Below are 13,706 nucleotides of genomic sequence, written 5' to 3'. Positions count from 1 at the left end.
AAGTCCTCCAAGGTCGAGAAGGGAGAGTGTTGACATGTCATGGAGTTGTTAATGAATGTCATAAAAGAATATGTGTACTGACTGTTTAATGAAAAACTGTTCTGTAAACCTTCATCTAAAGTACGATAAAAATATATACATATGAAAAAAAAAGTGCCCAAGAAAGTACACTGTCTTGATTTCAAAGTGATCAGTTTGAGAAAGAGAAGAAATGAAATCTCATAAAAGGGTCAGGGTAGAAGAAGGAAGTACAACTGTGAGTACAGTCTAAAGAACTAACAGCAGAAAGCAAAACAGAAATGTAAGGGCAGTAAAAGGAGCCTGAGTCAGACCAAGGGAGAGGGAAGAGAAAATCTCTGAAGGCTTGGATACCTAACAACAGAAGTTCATGACCATGAGAAGGCAGGCAGAGAAATATAGCTTCTGGGAAGAAGAAAACAACTTAAAAAGCAAGATTTGAGCACAGTTGGAGAAGCCAATGGAGGAAAAGCCCAAATGTGTAGAAGTGACAGTCATTTCCTGTCTGAGACACTCATAGTATTCATCTGAGTCAGCTCAGTGGTTTGAGGACTTTTAAGAACTTTCTGTATACAACACTGCATCAGTGACAGAGTGTTTTTACCTCCACGTCGCCCAGCATCCTGGTCCTCACCCACCTGGACAGCTCTGACTGGAGAGTTTGGCATTTATTGTCCATGGCTCTTCTCCTTGCTCCAACTTGAAGATTAAATCAGGTTTGCTACCAGGATATCCTGTTAATGGAAAACCACAAAGGATTTGGGCCACACTGCTACAGATTCAGGTAATCTGAAGACAGGGGAAGACAAAGCATCAGGAGCTACAAGACTAACCTGCTCATTTGCACTTGGGGAAAGATTTCAATTAGGAGGTGAGAACCAAATAGGGACTAAGAGCATTTGACCTCTGAAGTTCAAGTCCATAATCATTAAACACTTCAGAGGCTACAAAAGCAAAGGGGTGGCAATTTATAATTCACAATCTGAGTTAAATAGAAAAGCTGTACTTACCCACTGATACTAGGTTGTAATAGTTTTCCAGTATCACATCCTGGTACAGGTACTTCTGAGCAGAATCCAGTAGCTGCCATTCTTCCCAGGTGAACTCCATAGATATATCCTTGAATGACAATAATCCCTGTAATAAGATATACTCATTCAATCTGATGCAATTGCATCAGGTGACATGGACAAGATGTGGAAGAACCGGGAAATGAGAAAAAGAAGTCCCTCCACAGATTGCCTCCTATGCCTGGTTTTACTATGTGAAAGAATTTTTTTAAAAAATTGAGATTCCACTTGCCAGATACTCTTCTGGGTCTTGATATAAAGAGGAATAAAACACAGTTCTACCCTCAAGAAGCCTTCAGTCTTGGAGAGGGAAACAAACATCTATTCATGCAAATGAAATAAGATGTTATGAGCCTTTGATAAAAACATATCTGGCTATATTTTGGGCAGAAATGGAGAAGAGAACAATTCTAAAAATTTGTCAGGTTAGGCCCTACTGAGAATCACTTGAACAGTCTTTTTTAGAAGAATCATAGTATGTTTCCCAAGATAGTGGTGTGGAAAGGGTAATTCAGGAGACAACTGGAATTGAGTTCAACTGTGAGCAACAGAAAAATAAATAGCAGTGAGTGAAACAAGTGTATCTTTCTCCCACTTCCAGGAGTCTGAAGGCAATCCGGTGATCCCTCAGTATCTAAGGACTCCAGTCATTACATCTGCATTCTAGCCAGTGGCAAAGAGGGGCACCGGGAGGGAGAAATGATAGGGAGATTCGGAAATGTAGTCTTTGTTCTGTATGCCCATGTGGCCAGCTAAAAACTGATGAATCTATTATTACAGAAGAAAAAATAAGAATATTGAGAGACAACATGCAGTCCTTGTACAAAGAGCAAGCATTACACAGGACATGTGGCAAAGCCTGGTAAATTCAAGGAACTGACAATATTTCAGAAATAGAAAAGGGGGTATAATGAGAGCAAAGCTAAGGGCCAGACTGTGAACCAAATCTGGGATGTTGTTCTGTAGACAAGAACAGCCAAGGTAGGTTTATATAGAGAAAGAACAGGCAATCTCTAGAGAAATACAGGCTGAAAATTTTTCAGGAGTGAATAACAACATAGGAGTTTACATTGAAAAACCTACTAATTGAAAAGCCACGTCGCTTTTTTAAAAAAAAAGTCCAAATTTAAGCAGATGGTAGCTAAACTTCAGAAAATAACGTATATATAGAATATCTGATAACAAACCAAAGAGAAACAACAGAACACTTCCTGAAAGTGGGAGAGAGATAAACTTTAAAGTGCTGAGGAAAAGTAAATCTTATATCCAGCCAAACTAAAGGCAGAGATAAGGGAAAATAAAAGACATTTCTAAATATACAAACACTTAGAAAATTTACCTCCTACAGAAATACATCAAGAGGAAAAAAAAAAAACATAGAAGGCATTAGCGGGAAGCTGGACACAACAGTGACCACTGCAGTTAATAAAGTATATCAACAAATCTAAATGATTACTAATTCAAAAACATTTTTAGTGTGTTTCCTCACACTCGAACAAAAATTACGATCAGCAACCATACAAGTATGGATGTGATACAAATTGGTGAGAATGATAGAAATTGAGGTGTACAAAGATCCTTCTCTCATTTGGGAAAAAAAAAGATACTTTAGACTTTGGTTTAAAGGAAAAAGCTCAAGTGTGTATGTAAACAGCTGAAAGCTAACCACTAAAAAAAAAAAGTAGGGAGGGAGGAAGAGGGGGAGACAAACATACAACTTCCATAATAAATATAGAGAGGAATAAATATACAGAAGAAAATGTTCAATCCAATAGATCATAGAAAATAAGAAAAAGAAACACAGAGATAGCGCAGAAAACATAAACTAAACATGATAACAATTATTCCAAATATGGTGATCCGTAATCACAGTTACGAATGAAATAAGTAAAACCCCCATTAAAAGAGATATATACATTGGATAAACAAGTCACAACTCTATGTTGTTTAGAATAGATGAGACACAAAACGTAACTAAGAAAGTAATGAGATAAACCAAAGAATAAACAGAAATTAGAAAATAATGGAATAAAGACGTATCAGGCAAATACTAAATGAAAGCTGATAATCACAAAATCAGCACAGGATAGCTGCATTTTAAACAAGTTTAACTCAAAAAAATGAAACTAAACGCCATTCATTCATATGTATCCTCCTTGGTAAGGGTCACGCTAGTAGATTCCTCTGTTCTGGTACCTCCTCCTGGAACGCTATGCCCACATGCACAGAGTAATAGATAACACTATTCTATGCTAGCTGGTTTTTCTACATACAACCTCACACATCAGAACAATGACAAGGTTGCAGGGTTTATGCCTGTGAGGTAACTGCAGCCATCACGGAGCACACATGTGCTCACTCCTCCAGCCTCCAGCTTTCTCCAGCCTCTTCCTGGTAACCAGAGACAACCATGGTGGGGACATCAAGCCAGAGTATGAGAAGCAGAGAAAACAACTACATACTTTGCTGAAAATGAGACAGTCATACATCTATGGCCCAAAGTATACAAAGTCTAATGTGTAAAGGCAGTGCCACTTTAATTCAGCCTGGTCCTGAGTCACAAATTACTCAATCTGGTGTACATCATGGCAGCAGCTACCCACACTTAATTCTGCAAAGCAAAGTGGCTGTTCTGAACTTGTTAAAGAAGATACATTCTAATCATAGCATACATGCACGTGCCATATTGTTGATTTAAAGGAATGAGTTACTTTAACCATGAATTTGGATTTACACATTCCTCTTTGGGATGTAACTCTTGAAGAAGATGTGACACAAATGTATAGCAATTCAAAATAAAAATAAACGACGACTTCTAATCCTGGTAAAATGGAAAATAAAATAACCTGGAAATCCTCACCCTAAAAAAATCTAGAAATGATGGATAAAATATACCAAGTAGCTTTCTAAATACATGACTAAAGTCTCAGGAAAGAAAGGGAATCTGAAAGATGAAAAGAGAACTGAGGACCAGAAAAATAAGCACAAGCTGAAGACCACACTGTCTCTACTGAAAACTGAGGCAAAGAGTCTTGCTGGCCTCAGGAAAAAGAGGTTCAGGTTTGATGGCACACAAGGAGAGTAACAAGACCTAGGTCCCACCTGAGGTGAAAAGGTTTGGAACTGAAATCCTAACAGCAGGGACAAAAGGCAAACTCATTTGAAGGGAGAACTAAAAAAAAATAATTTATCAGTAAAAGGGGCCAGCTAGGAAGTTGTGTATTTCAGCCCAAGGATCTGAGGGAAGATTTGGTATTGTCAGGCCTGTTCTCAAATGTAACAAAGTGTATTTATCAAAAATATCAGGTGGATTTGCAAAATTACCAGATTTTCTGAAGATTAGCCAGAATTGAAAAAAAACTGGTGAAGACAATACAAATCTCAAGAAATTACATGAAATACAGCAGAGTGTTTAAAAAAAAAAAAAAAGGTGGAAAATAGAAAAGGGAAATGGAAAGTAAAAAGTGAATCAAAAGAGGCATACAGAGAATGGAGGAATTTAAACATGACAGATTGTGAACATCCTTGCTTACCTGAGCCCTACTTAAATTATACTACAGGCATACGATATGAACAAATACAGCCTTCCAAGGACAAGGGAAACAAGAGGAAAACGTAAGCTGATGTTTCAATAAATATTTAGAAAACAGGAAGCCAAAGAAGTGGTGACTTCTCAGAGCAGAAACTAATCTGGAGAATGGGCAGAGGGGGCTACTGATGAGAAGTAAACCATCTGCCCTACAGAAACCCCCCAAAAGCTTTGAGATCAGGTATCCTGAGTGGCAGGAATGAGGTATGAGCTGAAAACACAGATGGCTGAAACCTGTATATGAATTAGACCTTCAGATCCCACCTACTGCCCCAAACACTCAGGGTCTCAGAAACGGGAGTGGGAATGGCCCAGACTTGGGGACAAAGAAACTGTTGAAAGGTCTGACCCTCTAGTGAATTACTGCCATTTTGTGAGCTGCTAAGCCCACGGCGGGGTACTTCCTCATTTGAGTCTCATTGGGAGCAGAGCTCACTATTAAAGAGAGTGAATGTAATGAAAGATACACTCTCCCCCAGACAGGCACTGGTCCAGCACTGTGTTTAAGAGAAAGTTCTATCAACATCCAAGGAACAGAAAATTCCCATGACAGCTAATCTGATGCCAAGCTGAGACAAAGATGGACATCAGTACATCCTATGAAACATGCACAACCTTAGACACAAAACCCGATGAGGACAGCATAGGCAAACTGTAGTCTATCTCCTTTACTATTAACATGAATCCAATATCCAGATAAGATACTAGTAATATAAAACTAATCCTCTATTTTAAATAGCAAATTATGGCAAAGGAGGGTTAATCCAGAGAAGTGATATTCCAAAATTTAAAAACAGAAAAACCTATCAGTAAAATACATCACAGTACATTAGTAGGCAACAGCTTAACAATTATCTCATTTTGGTAAGATATACATTAACAGATTAATTCCTTGTGATAGATACAGTAAAACCAACAAAAGCCAGAATCTGTGGAAGGTGAAAACCTGTCAGAGAAGGAAAGCTCAAGTATTTTCCACTAAAATTAGCCATTAAAAAGTGGTATGACTGCACCGTCAAAGGCAAAAAATTTGCAACACCCAGAAAAACAAAGCAGTCCCATCAAGTTCCAGCTCTCACAGGTTTCACTGTGTATGTGTGTATGTATATGCGTATATACATATATATGTACATATAAACACACACACATATATAGTGGGAATACCAAGTAGAATTAATACTTTTGAAAATTGTTTGAATGTACTAAATTCAAATATATGTATACCCAAAGATTGAACAATCTCTCTCCAAGGTATATATCCAGTGGTTCTCAATGGGGAGGGGGCTGATTTTGACCCCAGTGGACATCTGGCAATGTCTGGAGACACTTTTGGTGTCACAACTGGGGTGGTGCTACTGGCATCTAATGGGTAGAAGCCAGGGATGGAGCTAAAAAGCCTACAATGCACAGGATGGTCCCCCACAACCAAGAATTATTCAGCCCAAAATGTCAATAGTGCTGAGGTTGAAAAACTCTGGTATACGTCTAACAGAAATAAGTACTTATGTCCATCAAAAGACATGTGCAAGAATGTTCATAGCAGTGCTATTCAAAATAGCCAGTAACTACACACAACCCAAATGTCCATAATAGCTGACTGCAACAGATAAATTATGGAATATTCATACAAGGGAACACCATACAACTTGGATTAAGCTCACAATGTTGAGTGAAAGCAGCCAGACACTATAGTATATGAATCCAGGCAAAATTACTCTATGTTGATGGATGTGATGGAAGTAAGACAATAAAGTGGTGACCTTTGGGGGAAGTTATGGTAACTGTGGGGGCGGGAACATAGTGGAACCTGCTGGGGTGCTGGAAATCTGTATTTTGATTTGGAAAGGATTGTCCTCAGTGTACGTAAAAATTTCACTTAATATTTATGCACTTTATTATATTTAAATTGTTGTTGTCAGTTGCCGTAGAGTCGGCTCCAACTCATGGCGACCCCATGTAAAACAGGAGGAAACACTGTGTGGTCCTGCACCATCTTCACCGTCATTGGTATACTCAGATCCATTGCAGCCACTGTGTATTGAGTGCCTTCCAACCTAGGGGGCTCATCTTCCAGCACTGTATCAGACAATAGTCTGTTGTGATCCATAGGGTTTTCATTGGCTGATTTTTGGAAGCAGATTGACACTTTCTTCCTATTGTGTCTTAGTCTGGAAGCTCTGCTGAAACTTGTCCACCATGGGTGACCCCTGGTATTTGAAATACTGATGGCATAGCTTCCAGGATCACAACAACATGCAAGCTACCACAGTACAACAAACTTATGTTAGAACTAAAGAAAAAAGTCAAAACCAAAAACAAACAAAAAACCCTCAAAGGGAAGTCTATATAAAATAATTACATAGATGTATCTTCAAAAATATTTTTTGCCTGGAGAAAAAAATACCAGTAAAGTGATAGGGCAAAGTGGAGTGACTGCCTGTCTTCCGCTCTCTGGAAGTCACTCCCTTACCAGAGGCTGTGAGATCCGGGCAGCAGACAGTTCAAGCCTTCAAGCCAAGTCTGGAATGCAGCTGTGCATTACCCTCCCTCCCTTCCTCACCTTCTTTCTTAACTCCAGTTGCTGGTATCACTCCCCCTTGCAAAGCCAGCTCTTGTCTGCACACCTCTTCTTCTACCCCCTCCCCCAGGCCTTCTGTCTGTCTGTCTTTTCCTTTGTTTTTCCTTTCCCCTTCACCCTTCCATTTCCTTCTTATTTTACCGACACAATTACTCAAGGAATATATTCACATTAAAAAGACTCCTTCACTCCTCTCATTCTACTTCCCAGAAAAAAATGACTGTCTATTTATTGTATAACCTTCCAGTCCTTTTTCTCTGTATTGTGCACGTATGATCATATACAAAAAAAATGCCAGCTGCCGTTGAGTCAATTCTGACTCATGAGAACCGTCTTAGTTATCTAGTGCTGCTATAACAGAAATAACACAAATGGGTGACTTCAAGAAACAGACATTTATTTTCTCACAATTTAAGAGGCTAGAAGTCCGAATTCAGGGTGCCGGCTCTAGGGGAAGCCTTCCTCTCTATCTCTCGGCTCTGGAGGAAGGTCCTTGTCTCTTCTGAGCTTCTACCCCTGGGCTATCTTCATGTGACTTGGCATCTCTCTTCCCCCGTGTCTGCTCTGCTTGCTTGTTTAATCTCTTTTATATCTCAAAAGAGATTGACTCAAGATACACCCTACACTCATCCTGCCCCATTACGATAACAAAAACAACCCATTCCCAAATAAGATTATAACCACAGGCATAAAGCTTAGGATTTATAACCTATATTTTGAGGGGACATAATTCCATCCATAACGCGATTCCATGTGTTTCAGAGTAGAACTATGCTCCACACGGTTTTCAGTGGTTGTGATCTTTTGGAAGTAGGTCGCCCGGCCTTTCTTCTGAGGCACCTCTGGGTGGATTCAAACCATTTGGCTGAGCACTTAGCTGTTTGCGCCACCCAGGGACTTCCTCTTTCTGCCTAGAAGTAAGCAATTAGTTAGTAGCATCGAAGATTTCTATCCATACCTTTTCCATGGGAAAAATACAGCATTATGTGTTCTTTTTCTCTATAAACTGTTCAATTTGCAATTTTGCTTTAAATTTATTTTAGATTTCTTCACAGTGATACACGTAGATCTGACCCCTTCCTTTTAATAGCTCCATATTATATCCTGCAGTACAGATGCACCACGTTTTATTTAGCTCATTCTCAACTGATAGAGATTTAAGTCTGAGTGGGGCCTCCCCGTGTCCTAGCTGTGAGCAGCCCGGCAGCTAGTAACCACCAGGGCTCCCTATCTTTCCTGCTCTCTAGTATGCCTCTCAGCTTTTCGTCTGCTGAAATCTTCTATTGAAACACAAATACATTTAAATTTTTTTAAATGACTAAAATTATGTCTGTGAATTTTACAAGGGGAGGGTTTCACGTGTGCTTAATCCAACATTTTAAAAAATGTTTTGTTTTTATGCAAATGGGATCATACTGTGTATAACTGTTCTCACCTCACTAGAATATACCCTCCATGGATCACGGACCCTGTCAGCCTTGTTTACCACTACATGCCCTACAAAAATATTTGGCATAATAGATGGTCAATAAAAGTTTATTAAATAAATACCAAACCAAAAAAACCACACCTGCTGCTGTCGAGTCAATGCCAACTCATAGAGACCGTACAGGAGACAGGAGAAGTGCCCCAGAGGGTCTCCCAGGCTATAATCTTTACAGAAGCTGACTGCCACTTCTTTCTCCCAAGGAGTGGCTGGTGAGTTTAAACCTTTCAGTTAGCAGCTGAGCACTCAACCACTGTGCCACCAGGGCTCCTTTAAGTAAATACATGTACCCCCCAAACAAGTAAATATAGTTTTCACCTGTTAAAATGTCTTTTAGGTCAAAGAGGTGAAAAGAACACAAACTCTAAAGACGTACTGCCCTGGGTGTGAATCCCAGCTCTGCTATGCTAGTCTCACAGGATCCCTCACTAGCTGTGTGACCCTGAGCAGGTTCCCCACTTTCCTCACCTGTAAATGGGGATATAATACCTGCCTCGTAGGGTCAGGAGAAAGTAACTACTTCATACATATAAAGCACTTAACAATGTGCCCAGCTAACAGTGGTGGCTATCATTAGTATCATTCAATAGTTTTAAATCTGTTTTTATTTAGGTCCTGCGCATTTAAGTTCACGTATTATTTTATTTTTTTATAATTGCTATTATAAATAGAATATTTTCTCTCATTGTTCTAAACAGTAACTGTTTAAAAATAAAAAGTCTATTGATTTTTGGGTTAATTCTGTGTCATTCAGGTCACCTCACTAAATTCCCTTCTACCTGACACCCTAACTCTTCCTGTCACACTCTTGCTAAACTTTCTTTCCATCGCACTGTCTACAGCCTAAGGCAGTCCACCCCGTGGGACACCTCTACCTTTCACAAAGCTACCATCCATACCACCCCTAACACTCTCCCTGTTCTGGAAAAATTGCCTAAGACCTACAAGTTCCCAAATCTAACAGATGCCTTTTGTCTTATAAAATACTTCTGAGGCATTTTATATTGTGGCCTTTACTGAAGTTTGAAGTTCTCTTTTCTCAAAGTCGAGGAACCCACTGCCTGTCGCTTCTTTGTAATTGCCACCAGTATTCTCCGTCCTCTTCAGGGATCTATTACTATGGTCCCAGCTAATTCTGCCACATCCTGAGCTTCCAAGAACATAGAAACCTTTAGTCTGTATTACTTCCAGTTTAGACCTCCCACTTTAGCTACAAACTCAACGACAGGCACTGCCAATTCCACATCTACAGTGCTGCACTCTCTCCCCGGGATAGCTCTTCTAATAACGTTCCCAGTCTCAGGAAATGTCACCGCCACCCACTGTGTCCACCTGGTTATAAATTCATCAACACTGGGAACTCTCGCCTCTTCCTCCCTCCTATCAATCCCTTAGATAGTCCAGGCTATTCACGAGTCCACTCCTCCCCCAACTGCGCCTTCCACCTTTGTACCCTCAAGTGCTCTCCCAGCCTCCTTTCCCTACCCTCGCGTTCACTTGTAACTGTGCTCACTGTGTTCTTGATTTTCATGCCACCTGACCACAGCTCCTCAAAAACAAGGAACGTACATAATTCATTTTTGTGTTACTAGCACCAGCCCCAAGGTCCAGCACGCACACACATGCACAAAAACACACCACTCAATAAATGTGCATGTGAACACATAAATGATCAAAGAGGTGGTTAATTTTCCTAATGAAGCTCCAAGGGTCTGGATCAGTAAATGTGTATAGAACACATGAAGTGGAGGAGGGATGGGTCATTTCCTTAACAAGAACCCTCATTTCCCTCAGTTCAAAGTCCACAGCGGGCAGTAAAGTCTAACTGTTGAACGAGAGAACCCCGGGCAGAAAACTCCAGAAGACAAGAAGCATTTCTAGAGGCACAGAGACTGGGAGCCGGGGGCACGTGAGTTTGGGACCCGGATGTGACAAGACATAAATCTGTTCATTCTCAGCGCCGAATCAGCTTTTCAAAAGTGAAAGTCCCTACTTACCCAACACGAAGACGTCCGGAGCCTGGTGGCCATCCCCACGCTCAGCTTAGGGCGCACTGCCTGGGTGTCCAGGGCCCGAAGACTACGGAGGAGAGAACTGTGAGGACAGCGGTCGGCCGGGCTCCCAGGTAACCACCCGGGGATTTTCCCGCCCCCAGAGAAAGGATCCACGGGCACCGAGCGCCTGCCCGTCCCGGGCTGGGACGCCTTCCCTCGGACAGACACGGCCACTCAGCTTATCCCCAGCAAGAGACGCGCGCGGACGGGCGACTCCCGGGGGCTGGACAGAAGTCCGCTAAGTGTGTACCGTTCCGCGGCCCAGAGGCAGGGGGGGTGCCGAGGCCGAACCGGCTCCACGTCCCGGGTCGACTGTGGAGGTTACAGACTGTTAGCTCCTGGTCTAACCAGGACCCTCTGGACCGGGTTAACTCGGTGCATCCGTTGGGTCAGCGATCAGGAAATCAGACGGGACTCTCCACCTACAGTCCATTGGCCCCCCCCCTCCCCCCTCCCTCTTGAGGCGCGGCACAGACTACAGCGTCAGTGCGGCGCACCGGAATTGCGTCATCCGTCGCCGCACCAGGAAACGCCGGTGCGAGAAAAAAACTATATTTTCCAGAAGGATTGCCGTAGGGTGGGTTATCTGCCGGGTTCCTCCATGAGGCTAGTCCGACCAGAAGGAGCGGAGCGGGCCCGGGTTCACGCTTGTCACCGCCATCCGCCGCGCCCCGCCTCGCCGCGCTCGCCCGATCCCACGAAGCCCTGGGGAAAGCCCACACTCAAGCCAAAGATACAGGGTACCCGGGTATTGAAGCAAACAAGATTGACTCCTGACAGAAACACATAAACCCTAATCAAGAATAACGTTTTATAAAGCTAAAAGCCACAATTGACAAGGTTATATCATGGTTTTGAATTTAAATGGACCAAATACTACAATAACCAACTTAATAAAGGAGAAACTTGTTAGGCGCTGTTTAGTCGGTTCCGACTCATAGCGAGCGACATTATGTACAATAGCACGAAACACTACGCGGTCCTGAGCCATCCCCACAGTCATTGCTATGTTTGAGCCCATTATTGCAGCCACTGTGTCAATCCATCTCGTTGAGGGTCTTCCTCTTTTTCGCTGACCCTCTACCAAGCATGATGTCCTTCAGGGACTGGTCCCTCCTGATAACATGTCGAAAGTAAGTGAGATGAAGTCTGGCCATCCTTCCTTCCAAGGCGCGTGCTGGCGGTACTTCTTCCAAGACAGATTTGTTGATTCTTCTGGCAGTCCATGGTATATTTCAATATTTCTTGCCCACACCATAATTCAAAGGCAACATTTCTTCTCCAGACTTCCTTATTGATTGTCCAGCTTTCACACCTTAGTCCTCAAAGTGACATCTTTGTTTTTCAACACTTTAAAAGAGATCTTCTGCAGCAGATTTGCCCAGTGAAATACATCGTTAGATTTTTTGACTGCTGCTTCCATGGGCATAGATTGTGGATCTCAGTAAAATGAAATCCTTGACAACTTCATTCTGTCCTCTGTTTATTACGATGTTGCTTCTTGGTCCAGTTGTGAGGATTTTTGTTTTCTTTATGTTGAGGTATAATCCATACTGAAGGCTGTAGTGTTTCATCTTCATCAGTAAGTGCTTCAAGTCCTCTTTGCTGTCAGCAAGCAAGGTTCCATCATCTGCATATCCAGGTTGTTAATAAGTCTTCCTCCAAATCTGATGCCACATTCTTCATATAGTCCAGGTTATCGGATTATCTGCTCAGCATACAGATTGAATCAATATGGAGAAAGGATATAACCCTGATGCACACCTTTCCTGACTGTAAGCCACGCAGTGTCCCCCTGTTCTGTTCGAACAACTGCCTCTTGGTCTATGTACAGGTTCCTCATGAGCACGATTAAATGTTCTGGAATTCCCATTCTTTGAAATGTTATCCATAATTTGTTATGATCCACACAGTTGAATGCCTTTGCATAGTCCATAAAACTCAAGTAAACATTTTTCTGGTATTCTCTGCTTTCAACCAAGATTCATCTGACATCAGCAGTGATATCCCTCATTCCACATCCTCTTCTGAACTCAGCTTGAATTTCTGGCAGTTCCTTGTTGATGTACTGCTGCAACCACTTTTGAATGATCTTCAGCAAAATTTTATTTGCGTATGATATTGTTTGAAAATTTCCACATTCCGCTGGATCACCTTTCTTTGGAATGGGCACAAATATGGATCTCTTCCAGTCTGTTGGCATAGACAATTGAGCGCTTCCCGCGTTGCAATCATTTGTTGAAACGTCTCAACTGGTATTCTGTCAGTTCCTGGAGCCTTGTTTTTTGCTAATGTCTTCATTGCAGCTTGGACTTCTTCCTTCAATACCATCAGTTCTTGATCATATGCTCCCTCCTGAAATGGTTGAATGTCAATAAATCTTTTTGGTACAGTGACTCTGTGTATTCCTTCCATCTTCTTTTGATACTTCCTGTGTCATTGAATATTTTCCTCATAGAATCCTTCAATATTATAACTAGAGGCTTGAATTTGTTGTTCAGAAAGGAGAAACTAGAGTAGACAAAAAGAAAGAAATACAAGCACACCAAAAATAGGAGACATTAGGATGCCCTTTATCACCACTCTTATTCAACATTGTGCTGGAGGTCCTCGCCAGAGAAATTAGGCTAGAAAAAGAAATAAAGGGCATCCAAATTGGTAGGGAAGAAGTCAAAGTATCTCTATTTGCAGATGCTATGATCTTATACACAGAAAAACCCAAAGAATCCACAAGAAAACTACTGGAACTAATAGAAGATTTCAGAAAAGTTTCAGGATACAAGATAAACATACAAAAACCAGTTGGATTCCTTTCAACCAACAAAGAGCACCTTGAAGAGGAACTCACCAAATCAATACCATTTACAATAGCCCCCAAGAAGATAAAATACTTAGGAATAAATCTAACCAG

The 13,706-nt window shown here is 41.4% G+C and overlaps 1 protein-coding gene across 1 annotated transcript in view; it reads right to left on the bottom strand.

The window, feature by feature from the left end:
* Window positions 1-11,215, bottom strand: part of LOC101348543 (zinc finger protein 26) — a 16,781-nt gene extending 5,566 nt beyond the window's left edge. The window contains exons 1-4 of the mRNA XM_004385023.2: window positions 11,046-11,215; window positions 10,739-10,820; window positions 1,029-1,155; window positions 657-752 (exon numbers count right to left, since the gene is read on the bottom strand). Of these exons, the coding sequence (XP_004385080.1) occupies window positions 657-752; window positions 1,029-1,155; window positions 10,739-10,771 (256 nt within the window). The 5' untranslated portion in view covers window positions 10,772-10,820; window positions 11,046-11,215. The remainder of the gene's footprint in view (window positions 1-656; window positions 753-1,028; window positions 1,156-10,738; window positions 10,821-11,045) is intronic.
* Window positions 11,216-13,706: the final 2,491 nt, after the last annotated feature.

The sequence above is a fragment of the Trichechus manatus genome, unplaced genomic scaffold, assembly GCF_000243295.1.
Source record: "Trichechus manatus latirostris isolate Lorelei unplaced genomic scaffold, TriManLat1.0 scaffold00131, whole genome shotgun sequence".
NCBI classification, from domain to species: domain Eukaryota; kingdom Metazoa; phylum Chordata; class Mammalia; order Sirenia; family Trichechidae; genus Trichechus; species Trichechus manatus.
This window is presented reverse-complemented; position numbering and strand designations above follow the sequence as displayed.